A 15,079-nucleotide genomic window follows, 5' to 3' on the forward strand; every position below is an offset into this window, starting at 1 on the left:
GGCTGTCCCGGAACTCCCTGTGTAGACCAGGCTAGCATGGAACTCAGATCTTCAGGCCTCTGCCTCCCTAATGCTGAGCTTGAAGGCCCTGACCATGGCACCTAGCTAAATGAAGGCATTTTAAAAATGCACCTGGAAACATCAGAGCAGTGGGTCACTGCCAGGAGACAGGCCTCGGATACTGGCTGTCAGCCCTCTTAGCCTTCCGCTAAGCAAAGAGGGTTTTCTAAGTGAACACATCCACTGTTTTTTTATCTGTTTATCAGGTTGTTACATCTGACATGCTGGCGGGTAAGGGATGGTTCTTTAGGTTGAAGGAGAACCTGAGAGAAGCTGTAATTAGGCTCTGGACTGCCAGAATTCCAAACTGCACTGGCATTGAAGTCTTAATCAGTCAGCCTTTATAATCACAGCTTTTTTCAGGAATCTGTTCACACAGGGTTTACTTCTAAGCTCTCAGTCTGCAGCCAAACAAGGCACTTCTTGCCTGTGGGTTTGTTGTTGAGACAGGTTTTCCTCAGCCTGAGCCTTCAGCCTCTGGTCCCCCTGCTTCAGCCTCCCTCGTGTAAGAGTACAGGCATGCAACATCACATCTCTCACCTTAGTACTTATTTCATCTTGTTTTGTTGTGCTGGGAATGGAGCCCAGCACCTCAAACATGCTAGGTGTACTGGCTGGTCTTGTGTGTCAACTTAACGAAAGCTAGAGTCATCACAGAGAAGGGAACCTCAGTTAAGGAACTGCCTCTGTGAGATCCAGCTGTATGGCATTTTCTCAACTAGTGATCAGTTGGGGAGGGCCCAGTCCATTGTGGGTGGTGCCATCCCTGGGCTGGTGGTCCTGGGTTCTATAAGGCAGGCTGAGTAGAGCCAGGGGAAGTAAGCCAGTAAGCAACACCCCTCCATGGCCTCTGTATCAGCTCCTGCCTCCAGGTTCCAGCCCTGCTTGAGGGTCTGTCCTGACTTCCTTCAATGATGGACTATATGGACTATCTGGAAGTGTAAGCCAAATAAACCCTTTCCTCTCCAACTTGCTTTTTGGTCATAGCAATAGAAACCCTAAGACACTAGGCAAGTGCTCTGTCACTGAGTCCATGCACCCCTGCCAAATCTGTTCTGGCTAAGTATCCCAGGCTAGCCTGGAGATCCTGGACTCTCCTGCCTGTGAGTGATAATATTTAGTGCTGATGTTAGGTAAACCTTTCCCACGCTATACATGCTCCCTCTCTCCTGGCTGTTGCTTTTTAAGATGTATTTATTTTACATGTATGGGTGTTTTGCCTGCAAGTCTGTGGTGCCCACCGAGGTCAGAAGTGGGCATCAGGTCGCATGGGATGGAGTTACAGACAATTTTTAGCCACTGTGGATGTTGGGAATTAAAATGGGTCCTCCAGAAGAACAAGCAGTGCTCTTAACCACTAAATCACCTCTCCAGCCCTGTTTTTCTTTTGTTTTTGTGAGCCTCATGTAGCTTAGGCTGGCCTGAAATTCACTCAGTAGCTGAGGAAAGTGAGCCAAAGAGGATGATTTTTGTTTTTTGTGTTTTGGTTTCGAGACAGGATTTCTCTGTGTAGCCCTGACTGTCTTGGAACTCGCTCAGTAGCCCAGGTCGACCTCATACTCTGAGATCTGCCTGCCTCTGCCTCCCAAGTGGAATTAAGAGCATTTGCCACACTTGGCTTTCTTTTGTTTTTCAAGACAAAGGGTTTTTCTTCAAATCCCTGGCTGTCCTGGAACTTGTTCTGTAGACCAGGCTGGCCTCAAACTCATAAGAGTTCTGCCTGCCTGCCTGTGACTCTCCAGATCTGGGATTAAAGGTATGTGCCACCATGCCTGGTTTAAGGTGAATGATCTTAATCTCTCTTTTATTTAAGATCAAGATCTATTTATTTATACATGAGTACTCTATTTGCATGTATGCCTGCAGACAGAAGAGGGCATCAGATCCTATTATAGATAGTTCTGCACTACCATGTGGTTGCTGGGAATTGAATTCAGGTTGCTAGCCAGTGCTCTCAACTGCTGAGCCATCTCTCCAACTCCCTGATCTTAATCTCTTGGTCTTTTTATCCTTTTGCGTTCACCTCTGAATCCTGGAATCACAGGCTAGACTACACTTCCTGCCACACACTCTGTTTTCACCTATGTATGTGAAGACCAAACAAGATACCAGATGGCTTCTATTACTTTCCGTCTGTTTCAACAAGACAAGATTTCTAAGCACATGGGAAGTTTGCCATATCTGCTAGGCTGCTGCCTGTCTCTATCTCACAGTGCAGGGCTTCCAGGCTCCCCCATTCATGCCCATCTTTCCACATGGGCACTGGGGCTTGAAGTCAGGTCCTCATGCTTGCCCAACAAGCACTCTTACAAATCAAGACATCTCCTTTGTTCTCTCTCTCTCTCTCTGCCTCTCTGTGTGTGTGTGTGTGTGTGAGTGTCTGTCTCTAGCAAAAAGGGAAGGGCTAATTTATTTTCAGCTTTATTTTCATTTCTGTGTCTGTATGAAGATTGCCTTGGAGCTAGGGTTACAGCCATTGGACATGGGTACTGGGAATCAGACTATGGTCTTTTGGAGGAATAGTGAGCACTCTTAACCTCTGAACCATCTCTCCAGTCCCTGATGTTTTGGATTTTTTGTTGTTGTTGTTGTTGTTGTTTAGTTTTGTTTGAGACAAGGTTCTCTGACCATCCCAGGCTGGCTTTGAACTGGTACCAATCTTCCAGTTTCAGCTTCCTGATGCTGGGATGAGTACTCGCACCACTGTGCTCAGCTTAGTATTTGGTTGGTAAAGAGTTTTTATCTCTGGAGAAACACAACCTCATTCAGCTCCTCCCTGATAAGAATTTTCTGTTTTTCTCTGACTCAGCATCTAGTTCAAATACTACGGCAATACCCTGGGGATGTGGCTCTGGTAGCTAGATGCTCGCCTGCCATGTATCAGGCTGTGGGTTCTGTCCAGCCAGCTCTGGAAAACAAAATGTCCTAACACATGGAGTGGAACTACCATCTGAGGCACCACAGACTCTGCTCCAATGAGCTCTTCTAGCAGGCTCATCAGTTCAGGCAGCCTGTACCCCACAGCCACACCACTCTGTCAAAACACACAGACCAGATTCCAGCTGTGTCCACGTTATACCTCTTTCCAGTCACTTGGCAGCTATTTTTATTGTTAATATTTATTTATCATTTGGTGGTTCTGGACATGGATCCCAAGGCCTCCAACATTCTAGGCAAGTGTTGTACCATTGAGACAAGTCCCTAGCTCCTCACTGGAGGATTTTAGGAAAGAGCTATCTGCCTCTGGCAGTTGTTGACTAAGTGTCTAGTACATTCTGGACTTCATTGTAGGAACTTGAAATTCAGCTATGAACAAGATGAATCCCTAGTGTCCGAGAAACAAGGAACAACAGAGGAAATTTGTTAACCATTTGTGGGACAGGCCTGTAATCCCGTTACCTGTTACTCCAGATGCTGAGCTAGGAAGACAAGGAGTTTTGAAACCTGCCTAGTCTACAGGATGAGTTCAAGGCTAGCCTGGGCTATGTAGCTAGACTCTGTCTTAAAGTAAACACTGGGGCTGGAGAAATGGCTCAGCAGTCAAGAGTGCTATTCCTGCAAAGGATATGAGTGTGGTTCGTGTCAGAACCACTTGTAACTCTAGCTCCAGGAGATTCAATTGTCCCCTTCTGGCTTTGTTGGACACCTGAATGCATGCACATATCACACATGTATACATAAGTAAATCATTCTAAAACTCTTTTCAAAGTCCTCATTATCTTTATCTGAATGCTGGGAGAATAAAGAGTGGCTCTCAACTTCCTTTTTTCTTTTTCTTTTTTCTAGACAAGGTTTCTCCAGTAGCCCTGGATATCCTGGAACTCATTCTGTAGACCAGGCTGGCCTTGAATTTACAGATCTGCCTGCCTCTGCCTCCCATGTGCTAGGATTAAATGTATATGCTACCACTGCCCAGCTCATCAATTTCTGTAATTAAAAAACCTAGCCTGGAGCCAGTATGGTGGTCAGCCTGGTCTGCAAAGCCATTCGAGGACAGCCAAGGACACACAGAGAAACCCTGTCCTGAAAGAAGTAAGGAAGAAGAGAGAGAGAGAGAGAGAGAGAGAGAGAGAGAGAGAGAGAGAGAGAGAGAGAAAGAAAAGAAAGAAAACCAGCCTGGCATGGTGGCACATGCCTGTAATTTCAGCAGGTGGATCTCTATGAGTCTGAGGCCAGCCTGGTCTATAAGTGAGTCCAGGACAACAAAGGCTACACAGAGAAACCCCATCTCAAAACAAACAAACAAAACAAAAACAACAACAACAACAAAAACCCAAGGAGTCCAAGTCTAGACTTCCTGGGGTTGTCTTGTTCCCAGACCTAAAAATATTTTTTAAAAAAGAAAAAGATATTTAAAAAAAATGAGGGCTGGGAATATAGCTCATTGGTAGGTCATATATGTAGCATGTAGGTGTTCAAGCTTACACTATATGAAGAGATTACAATTGCAGGGAACAAAGCTGGTTCAGTGGTTGAGAGCATATACATGAAGACAAAACACCCATACATGTAAACTAATTAAAATTGTTTTGGGGGAGCTGCATATGTAGTTGAGCAGTAGAACACCTGTCCAGATGCACAAGACCCTGGGTTTAGTCTCAAGTACCACACAAAAAAGTTGTGTGTGGGTGCTGGAGAGATGGCTCAGAGGCTAAGAGTACGTTTTGCTCTTGTAGAGGACCCAGGTTTGGTTCCTAGCACCCACATGTTGGATCACAACCATCTGAAGACCTCTTCTGACTTTTGCAGGGCCAGACATGCATGCAGTGCACAGGCATGCATACAGGCATGTACACACACATGTGAACACACACATATACATTTGCAGAGAAAGCTGAAAACTTGTGCAGGATGGAGGTTGGAAGGGATGAATGGGGCTTGTTTATGGGGAATGTTGAGGTAAGCCTTTTAGAGGCCCACAGGGAATGGCGAGAGAAGCGTCAGCGACTCCTATGACTCCACTGAAAGGTCCTGATCTACTGCACACAGTGTTGATCCTAGCACACTAGTGAAGTCTTAAAATGGATGAGGCGAGGGGGTGACTGCTTCCCCCTTTACGGAAGTCTCCTAACATGACCCCCCCCCATGTCCCACATTTCCTTATAGTTGCACCAAGCTGATTGATTGTTACTGGTGCTTGAGGCAGGCATGGGATGGTCTGATCAGCCTCTTAGTCATTTAAAGGCTGTTACACTGGACAATAAAGTTAGATCTGCACCTTTGAGTCTGGTCTCCCGAGTCTGATTCCCCGGATTCTGTGGACTCTGTCACTACTTAGCCCCCTGCCTCTTGGTTCCTGATCCCCACACTTCTTTTAAGTGAAGGTGCCAGAAAAGGTCTGGTTTAGGTGTTGACATTTGAACAAAGGTGAGCATGAAGGGGGAGAGAGAAAACGTCACAGATAGCAGCATCCAGTTCAAAGCTCCTGAGGTCAGGACAGGCGTGAGGAGGCAATGAGGAGCCAAAGAAGCTGACAGCACCCCAGGACTTGACTACTTTCTCCTCCTCCTCCTCCTCCTCCTCCTCTTCTTCTTCTTCTTCTTCTTCTTCTTCTTTTAGAATCTCTGGGCTCTTTCTCTGCTATGTCTTTCTTTTTTCTTTTTCTTCTTTTGAGACAAGGTCCTACTATATGAATCAGCTGGCTTCAAATTCACAGAGATCTATCTGCTTCTATCCCCTGGATTCTGGAATTTTCCAAACATTTGGCATGTTTCTACTCAATCTTTAATACTCACCTACAGGGCCAGCTCCTCTGAGAATCCTACCTCACTTCCCACCATGGTGTGGTTGTCTTCAGACCTCTGTAGAGATAGTGTTCCACTCCCAGTGTCCACTCATCCTTTGTACAGATGGAGGAGAGAGAGCAAGACCTGTATCTAAGTTACTGTTCTATTGCTGTGAAGAGACATCATGACCAAGGCAACATACAGAAGAAAGTGTTTAACTGAGGTCCTGATTACAGTCTCAGAGGCTTAGTCCATGACCATCATGGTGGTGAGTGGTGGCGGGCAGGCAGGCATGTGCTGGAGCAGCAGCAGAGAGCTCACCTCCTGACACAGGCATGGTGCAGAGAGAGCTAGTCTGGGCCTGGCATGGCCTTTTCAAACCTCACAGCCTACTCCCAGTGACACACCTCCTCCAACAGGGTCACACCTCCTAATCCTTCCCAAACAGTTCACCAACTAGGGACCAAACACTGGTCTATGGGGGCCGTTCTCATTCAAACCACCACAGGCAGAGAAGAGTAACTGAAATTAGGTCAAACCATGCCTAGGACTAAAGATGCAGAGTCAAGCCATAGGGGAGGACTGAGAGAGTCTCAGAATGGTGACTTTTAAACAGTTGATTAAAACAAAAGTAATTTTAAAAATGGCCAGTGAGATTCCTTGGAAGGTGAAGGCACTCACCATGATGTTTGGCAACCAGAATTTGAGCCTAGGACCCACAAGGTGAAAGATGAGAATGACTCCTGAAAATTGTCCTCTAACCTCCATATGTGCCATTTATGGCACCTGTGTTCTCTCTCTCTTACACACCCCCACCCCCACACATACAGATACTAAATACATTTTAATATGTAATAAAAATTGGGGCTGGAGAGATGCCACAACTAAGAGTGTTTTTTGCTCTTGTGGAAGACCCAGGTTTGGTTCCCAGCACCCACTTGGTGGCTCACAACCATCTGTAGCTCCAATTCCAGGGGATCTGATAAACTTTTCTGGCCTCCATGGGTACCTGGACTCGTGGGCACAGATCTGCATATATACATATGTACATACACATTTAAAAATACATTTAAACACATTTTTAACATAATTAAATTTTTTAAAAAACAAATGAGTAAAGGGAGCTAGCCTTGGGGAAATATGCCAGAAAAACATTTTAGATCATAGAAGGGCCTGTGCCGAGGACCCGTGGCTGGCCATTATGAAGAGACCAGAGTGGCTGAACAGAGACAACAGAGACCAAATAAGGATGAGAAACCTTTTCTTAGGCTGCTTCAGAGGTAGGATCAGACTTTCCAGCATGGAGAGGCAGACCATGATGACACCTAACATGTCTGGGATCTAGTGTTTCTAGGCTCCAGGGTGGAGTGGGGAGAGGCCAGGGATGCTGCAGGCATCTGGTGGGGCTTTTTTCACTGCTGTGTGGAGAGTCTTTGTCGGTCCCTTTTAAAGCCTAGAGTGTAGCTGTTTCCAACACACTCCAATCGCTGTTAAAGACTTGATGAGTAAATGAATGTTGGAAGGTTGAAGGGGAATCTGGCTGGATTCCCAAGCCCCGTCCCCAGAGGCAGCCCGTCCTGGTAGGCAGGGCCCTGGGCAAGGTTTTTCCCTAACATTTCCATGCCCTCCCCATCTGTAAAATGTGTGGGTTCCTTGCCCATTATGCAAGGGGCCACGAACATCCTGGCTTGATGGTGAAAGCAAGGGTCTCCTCTCTTTTATCAATCTGCAAAAAGGGAAGTTACATGACTAGTTTGGCAAGATATTTAATTCACTCAACAAACATCTGGCCTGTGATAAGGATGTTAAGTTGCTGAAGGGGTGATCGAACACAGATGTGGAGAAGGCAAAGGCAGGAGATCACAGAGCCTGGTGGGCTCCTCCCAGAAATGTCTTGACTTTAGGTGTCCACAGGCCCTTGTGGTCTGTGGTTTGGAAAGCAGACTGTAGGTAGTTAAGAGGAGGCTGGGGTACGAGGAAGAAGGGTTCTATTCTGGTCCAGATAGATCAGGGATGGTATGTGGGGCCTATTGGGGGCTTAGAGAAGGTAAGAGAGCATCTTCCCTATAGCTGTAGTTTTCCCTCCTCTCTGTTAAAATCCCCCAAGGAGTCGGCCAAAAGAGAAAGAGAAACCCCACAGCTTTGTCACTGGAAAAAACAGACACATAAAATAATCTTGTCCCCCTGTGCCAGCGCTGATTCCTGGAGGGCATCCATTGTAGCCTCCAGTGCTTCCTGCCTGGAGCCCTGGGGACCAAAGTTTGGATCCCTTACTGGGTTTCTGAGTGAGAAGTCCTGGCAGCGACCACAATACAAACTGCCTTCGAGTTACTCTGGGCACCCAAGGGAAATTCTGCGGAAGCCCCTACATTCCACTTGGACACCAGCATGCAGGGATTGCACACCATGTGAATGAAGCATCCAGGAAAAAGAAGCTGGCAAACTTCACAGAGGGCAAAAGCTGAGCCCAGCAGGGACCCACAGGGCCAGTGCATCAGAGGCCATTCAGGATTTAAACCCCTTAGTAGTAGCAAATATATTAAAAGTGACATCATGTCCGGTGAGGTGGCTTGCAGGTAAAGGCACTTAGGGCCAAGCCTAATGTCCTAAGTTTGCCCCCTCACCTCTGAAAATGATAAGCTGGAAGAAGAAAACTGACCCTGCAAGATGTTCCCTGCCACCACACATTTGCCTTGGCCTGTTTGTGTATGTGCACGTGAAAACACACACACTAAATAAATGGAATAAAAATTAAAATAGTGGTTGGAGAGGTGGTCAGAGTTTAGGGGCAATACTGCTCTTTTAGAAAACCCAAGTCCGCCCCCCCCCAGCACCCAGGTGGGGCAGCTCACAAACCATTTATAATTTTGTTCTAGGGGATCCCTGTCATCTTCTGACCTCCAGAAGCACCTGCACATAGATATATGCATAACCCAGGCACAGAAACATATATACACAAGTACGAAATCAAGCAAATACTATAGAACTTGTGGTTTGGAGAGTAATTAAAATCTTTATGTCCCCTACCTTATAAGACTTACAGAGATGTATAAATCCTTCCCATCCAGTTCTAGGAATTTGATGGCTTGAAGCAGTGATCCCTTTCCCCTTCCTCCTCCATTTCCTCTGCATCAATTTTTTTCAGACTAGCCAATTGAATAAGATTGTGAGGTCACCTGAGTTAAGAATAAAAGCCAAATACACTTCCTGTCTCCTTGTGTTTGTTTTTTTTTTCCCCAGCACACTGTCCAGTAAAGATTGCCTCATTCAGACATTTCCGTTAGAATGGTGGGCTCTCTCTCTGCCACCCTGAACTTATTTCTAATACACATAAATCAAAAGTCTTCAAAACGAGATAAAAGTGACAGCTGCTGGTGCTTATTGTGCACTGAGTTCTCTACTTTTGGCTTGCTCTTCCTCATTAAGTTTTACGGATATGCTTGCCCTGAGGGGTGCGGTGGTCTCCCAAGTCCTGGGGCACTGGGATTTGAAGTCAAGTTCTCCCAGCGCTTGCCTTTGGGTAAATGGGAAGTAGGTCTGTGCGTCTGGGCGGTAGGGAGACTGATAGTGACTTTTGCTTTCTTTGGGGTCCAGGGCGGGGGTTGGGGACAAGGCCTCGTGCAGCTCGTGGAGGCTTAGGCTTGCTCAGAGTTCCTGCACGCTGCGAGGAGCACAAGCTCCGCGGAGCATAGGGACCCCACTCCACGCTGCAAGCCCCGGGGGCCGCCGGGAGCCCCGCCCCGCCCCCGCCCCGCCTCCTCCCCAGGCGCGGACCTCAGCGCTCACGTGATCCGTCCTGCAGCCGCCGGGGCCCGAGGGCGCAGCTCGGCGGAGGCCTGGCCAGGCCGGGCGGAACGCGAGCAAGGCCGGAGCGCGCAGCGCGCCAGGGAGGGTCTGGGCGCCGCGCCTCCCGCCGCGCCCGCCCGCTCGCGCGCTCACAAGCCCTCCCTCGGCGCTGGGACCCCTGGAGGGTGGCCGGAGGACATGGCCGGCGACGCTGTGCAGGTAGGCGACTTGTCCGCACCCGCGGGGTGGCCGGACGGCGCGGAGGACCCCGGGGCACCGGTAGAGCCTGGGATGAGGTCCCCATCGGGAGCCCGCGCAGGCCCTGGTAGCAGGTGGAGGCGCAACCTGCTCGGAGGAAGGGGTGCCGTTCGCGATTCTACCGCCGCACCCCCTCCTCCGGGCCTCCCCGAGAGTCAGCAGGAGCAGCGGGAGGCCCCCACTGCCAGCGTCCGGTCCCGGTGCCTCTGGTCCCCACGCCCTAGCCATCCGAGTCCTCGGCGTTCGGTTTCTGGCAGGTGCCGCTTCACCTGGAGCAGGTGCCTGGCACTCTGCCTGCCCCGAACCGGAGGAGTGCCCGGCCCATGCCCCTCCCCCCGCACAACAAATCCCGGGCCACCCCCGCCAGCAGACGTCTTTACGATGGTCTTGACGCCACCAAGATGGGCACCTGTTGGAGGAAGTGCCCAAGTCACTTCATTAGGCCAGAGCCTGGGTTCCTCCTTCCGCGCCGCCCCCCCCCGCCCCCATAGCCACCCTTCAGGCTGAAAGATGGAGCCCAGGTGGGGCTTCTCCTGTCACACAAGCAGGAAGGATTTTATGTCTGGAAGGTGACAGGGCTGGGTTACTGCGCCCCCCCCTTCCGGAACAGACACCTGTGACTGGCATCTGCCAGTCGCATGGCCTTCCCTGTGTGACCTGTTGGCATTTCTGAACTCACCTTCCCAAGAGGAATAGGAGTCGGGGTGACTGGCTTCCCACCCTCTAATTCAGTGACCCCAAATCCGAGATCGGTGTATCTTTGTGGCTCCATTAGTTCTTCACTGTGCAGTCCATTGTCCTGTGTAACTGGTTCTCATCTCCTTCTACACCTGCCCCCGTGTCTCCCCTATACCGTCCTGACCCCTCTTCCCCAGTCCTGCTGATGGCCTGCCGGCCTTGCCGAGGAGCTGGGCGTATCTGGTGCTGCCGATCCCACAAGGTCAGACCTCCAGGCTGCTGCACCGGTGCCGGCTCCCCTCAGGCCCACAGAGGGCTGTGTAGGGTGCTCCCAGTGCATGCGTGTGCTTGGTATGTCCCATGCAGGACGCATATGGAGGCTGTGATCCCAGAACTGGACCCACATCTCGGTCTCCTTCTGGTCTTCTCCCTTGTGTTCATTCCTGCTTGGACTCGCGGCCCTGTCCTGCTCCCTCCATGCCTGTCTGTTCTGTGTCTGGCGAACGGATGTCCTGTCTAGATACTGGAAACGCCCCAGGCATTGAAATCTCAGGATGTGGGGTTTGGGGTTCCTAGCCTCTCTGCCAAGAGAGTTTCCCCAAGGTGAGAGCTCTTGTCTGGTGTTTGCCATCCAGTTCTGGGATGGCAGGGGGAGAAGCTGACGTTCTAATTCTTCAAGACCAGGCCAGGCGTTGGCCCTGCTGCCCTCCCTCAAGTGATTCTTTGTCCCTGGGCAAAAGTGAATCACCCAGGCTAGGAGGGAGGACCCAGGAGCACCTGCCTCCCTCCCTGCATGCTTTTCATGTTCTCAGCCCTTCTCTGCTAGAGGTGGGGCCAAGGGCCTTCACTTTTCCTCTTTGCCTGTGTGCTTGAGCTGGCCCTGCTCCTGGCTGTGTACCTGCTTTGCCTGCTGGGGGCTGGGGGGTTGGGAGCAGTGGTGGGAGACATTGGGTGGGGCCTGGTCATGCCAGTGTTGTTCAGTGAGGCTGGGTTTGAATCCCAATGGATTAAACCCTGATGAGTTCTTGGGTCAAATGCCTTTACCTTTCTGAGTCTTATTTCTGTTTTGGAGAAGGGGATGGGGTTAAGAATGGTTATGAGGGCCTGGTGGTTGCCTTTAATTCCAGAACTCAGGAGGCAGAGGCAGGCAGATCTCAGAGTTTGAGGACAACCAGGGTTACTCAGAGAAACTGTGGGGGGGGGGGGGGACAAGGGGTGGGAGAGTTGCGGTAGTGGTTATAGGGAGAGAGGTGGAGCGTCAGCCAGTGCTCCAATGGCTTCTGTGGCATTTTTACTTGTGAATATGGAGCTTGCCAGTCCAAGCTGTGTGCCCATGTCCCTTCCCAAGATCCCAGCACTGTCGTCTGGGACTGGATCATTTGGTGGTGGGAGCTGTCAGGATATTGACACTTGACAGATGTCCCCTATATACCTTGGTTGTGATGACAACCAAGAATGGCTGCAGACAATGACATATATTTCTAGAGGAGAGGAGAAAACTCGCCTTCACTGAGAGCCGCTGCTATAGCCTCTCTGAGCCTCAGTTTCCCTCCTCAGTGGCTACTATTCAGATACAGATATACAGGGAAGAGATGACAGGGTCACAGATCTGTGCTTTCGGCCTGCAGTCTTTATCCACCCTGCAGGAGGGCTTAAGAGGCTAGAACATTGCTCACTGTGATGGCTAGAACATTGCTCATCACAGCGGCTCAGTGTGACGGACATGGAACTCCTCCCAGCCAGTGTGAATCTTGGCCCTGTTTCTTGCTGCTTGTGGGACCTAGGAGCAAGGGGCCTCAGCTAGTTCTTTCCTTCCTTCCTTCCTTCCTTCCTTCCTTCCTTTCTTTCTTCCTTCTTTCCTTGTTTGGTTTGGTTTGGTTTTTTTGAGACATGGTCACACTGTGTAGCTTCAGCTGGCCTGAATTTTCTGATTAAAGTCATGGCAACAGGCCTTGCTAGGCCTCAATTTCTTCGTTTTGAAGATGGTTTCATATCTATTGGTCTATGTCTCCATCTATAGCACCCACATCATGCTATGCTAGGTGCACAAAGGCATGAGTCACAATCCTAGCACCGGTAAGGTGGAAGCAGGAGGGTCAGGCTAGCCTTAGCTATGTATAGAGTTCAAAGCCACCTTGGGTTACACAAGACCCAGACATAAAACAATCTGGAGCCAAACAAAACAGATAGTCCCTGTACCATGGACCTAGATGAGTAATAGCTGTTGTAGCTGCTGTTATTGTTAGTTTTGAGGTGCAGAGCTTGTACATGCTACCAAACTTCACCCTCCGCCTGTGGCTGTAGTTATCATTACTACTGCTTTTCTGTGCTTTGTTGTTTTCAATTATGTATGTTGGGTAGTATCTGCCCACAGAAGCCAGAGACATCAGATCCACCTGGAACTGAAGTTACAGGCACCAGGAGTCATCTGTCATGGTACTAGGACCTCGGTCCTCTGGAAGAAAGTGTGAGCCCTTAATTGATGAACCATCTCTTCAACACCACTACTACTACTTTAAAATATGGTTTGTTTTTTTAGAGGAGTTTTAGGTTCACAGTGAAATTCAGTGGGAAATAGAATGTTCTCATATGTACCTTGACCTTGATATGTATGGCTTTGAAACTGCTACCACTGGTGTTAAATTCAGGGAGCTACTACTAGGCCAGGTGGGCTTCTTAGGCCTTCAAGCTTGGTCAGCCATGGTGGACTTCTGGGTAGGAGGAAGCAGGAAGTTGGTGCTGCCTGTCTACAGGAAGTACATACATATACACACACCCTACAGAACTGGCTGTTCTGATCCTTAAGGGGAAGTTGAAGTTGGAGACAAGGGACAAGTGGAAGGGTCTCTCCGTATCGACATGGACAGGCAGTAGCAGGGCTGAGGGCCTGAGGGACCTCAAGGCTGCTGTTGGAGCATGAGCGGCGCAACTAAAAAAAAAAAAAAAAAAAAAAAAAAAAAAAAGTGTGAGCATGTGCAAGCCCTGAACCTCAAAAAATAAAATAAAAAACAAAACAACAACAACAAAAAAAAGAGGTGAGAGGTGTGAGTATATACATGTGCATGAGTTTGTAGACTGTGGCCCCTTGGCAGGGGGATGCATCTGAGTGCTTCCAGAGGAGCTCAGCTAGTGCTCACTGTTGCTTGTTTATGAGAATCTGTGCAGGCAGGCACGGGAGTGTGCATGCTTTTGAGGCTGTGTTTCACCCCCACGCTGATACGGGAGGGAGTGCAGTATGTGTGAGACTCCTCTGTGCAAACCCGAGCCTGAGTTCCAGGCACACACCTGCAGGTAGAGAAGTGCACGTACATGTGACTCAGTGTTCCGTGCACTCAGTGAGCAAGGTGCAGACCTGCAGAGCTAGAAGCTGCACATGTGAACCCATGTTCTACCCATACACTCCTGAGCCAGGGATTACTTTAGTTTGCTTTCTGTTGCTGTGATAAAAGACTGACCAAAGCAACTTAGGAAAGAAAGGGTTTATTTGCCTTTATAAATTATAGTCCCTCATGCAGTGAAGTCAGTTGGAGCTCAAGACAGGCGCTTAAAGCAAAACCACAGAGGGACATTGCTCACTTCCTCTAGCTTGCTCAGCTCCTTTTCTTATACAGTCTAGGCCTACCTGCCCAGGGATGCACTGCCCACAGAGGGCTGGGCCTGCCTACATCCATTAGCAATCGTGAAAACACCCCATAGACATGCCCACAGGCCTATCTGTCAGAGGCAATTCCTCAGCTGAAGTTCCCTCTTTACAGGTCTGTCAAGTTCACAACTGAAGCCAGCGGTGGCAAGGATATACATATATATGAGCCTGTATGCAAATCTCAGCCCTGCAAAGCTGGGAATGTGACCACACTATGAGCCTGTGGTCCACACACATACTGTGTATCACATGAGATCCTGCCTGCCAAATACATACTGTGGGAGTATATGCCCAGGATGCCCTCTCAGGTCAGGGATGAGGACTGTCTGTCCCTGGCTTGCCTCCAGAGAAGTGGGCATAGCCATTTAGGGGGTGATGTGTGAAGAACCTCTTACATGGCACACTCCTTTATCCCAGCACCTGGGAGGCAGAAGAAGGTAGAGCTCCGTGAGTTCCAAGCTGATCTCCATAGTGAATTCCAGGACTGCCAGGGCTACGTAGAGAGACCCTGTCTCAAAGGAAAAACCAAAACACACTCCCCCTCCAAGTAAAACACTACACCAAAAAACAAAACAGAAAAAAACCCATGCCCTAGAGATGGCCTGACACAGAGGATGCTGGGAACTGGCAGGAAAGAGGAAGTGGCAGTCTAGAGGCCCTGGCAGGGCTGAGGTTCAGGAAGAGGGCGTGGTCCTCAGACAAACCCTAGGACCCAGATGGCAGCTGATCCCCCTTTGCATCTGAAGCTGGAGGTGAGGCTGGAATCTCCAGGGGATGGGTAGGAGGAGACCCCATGGGGCAGAAACTAGAGATTCTGCTCTGGGTACCTCTCAGTTGGAGACTAAGGATAGGAAGAGGTGGCGCACTAGTGACAGAGTTCGCCAGGGTGAAATCTGGGTGCCGTGTCACTCTCAGGCTCGGGAGATGT

General features: G+C 49.4%; 2 protein-coding genes across 4 annotated transcripts in view; one reads left to right on the forward strand and one right to left on the reverse strand.

The window, feature by feature from the left end:
• Positions 1-8,810: 8,810 nt before the first annotated feature.
• On the reverse strand, positions 8,811-10,986 carry LOC132656858 (uncharacterized). The gene is made up of 2 exons (XM_060392390.1): positions 10,510-10,986; positions 8,811-10,239 (listed from the first exon to the last, which is right to left on the reverse strand). The coding sequence occupies exon 2, from the start codon at positions 10,056-10,058 to the stop codon at positions 9,432-9,434; it is 627 nt and encodes a 208-aa protein (XP_060248373.1). The 5' UTR covers positions 10,059-10,239; positions 10,510-10,986; the 3' UTR covers positions 8,811-9,431.
• Positions 9,658-15,079, forward strand: part of Pkn1 (protein kinase N1) — a 29,134-nt gene continuing 23,712 nt past the window's right edge. Inside the window, exons 1-2 of one of the 3 annotated variants that reach the window (XM_060392388.1) lie at positions 9,660-9,791; positions 10,706-10,770. In XM_060392388.1, the coding sequence (XP_060248371.1) occupies positions 10,714-10,770 (57 nt within the window). In that variant the 5' untranslated portion in view covers positions 9,660-9,791; positions 10,706-10,713. Of the gene's footprint in view, positions 9,792-10,705; positions 10,771-14,801; positions 14,904-15,079 lie in introns of those variants that run through there. The other 2 variants (XM_021632257.2, XM_021632256.2) reach the window with 2 other exon arrangements.

Source organism: Meriones unguiculatus, chromosome 10 (assembly GCF_030254825.1).
Source record: "Meriones unguiculatus strain TT.TT164.6M chromosome 10, Bangor_MerUng_6.1, whole genome shotgun sequence".
Taxonomy (NCBI): domain Eukaryota; kingdom Metazoa; phylum Chordata; class Mammalia; order Rodentia; family Muridae; genus Meriones; species Meriones unguiculatus.

What these genes read in the sequence shown, in the direction of transcription:
- LOC132656858 (XM_060392390.1), bottom strand. Translation starts at nt 10,058, where the DNA reads ATGGCTAGGGCGTGGGGACCAGAGGCACCGGGACCGGACGCTGGCAGT.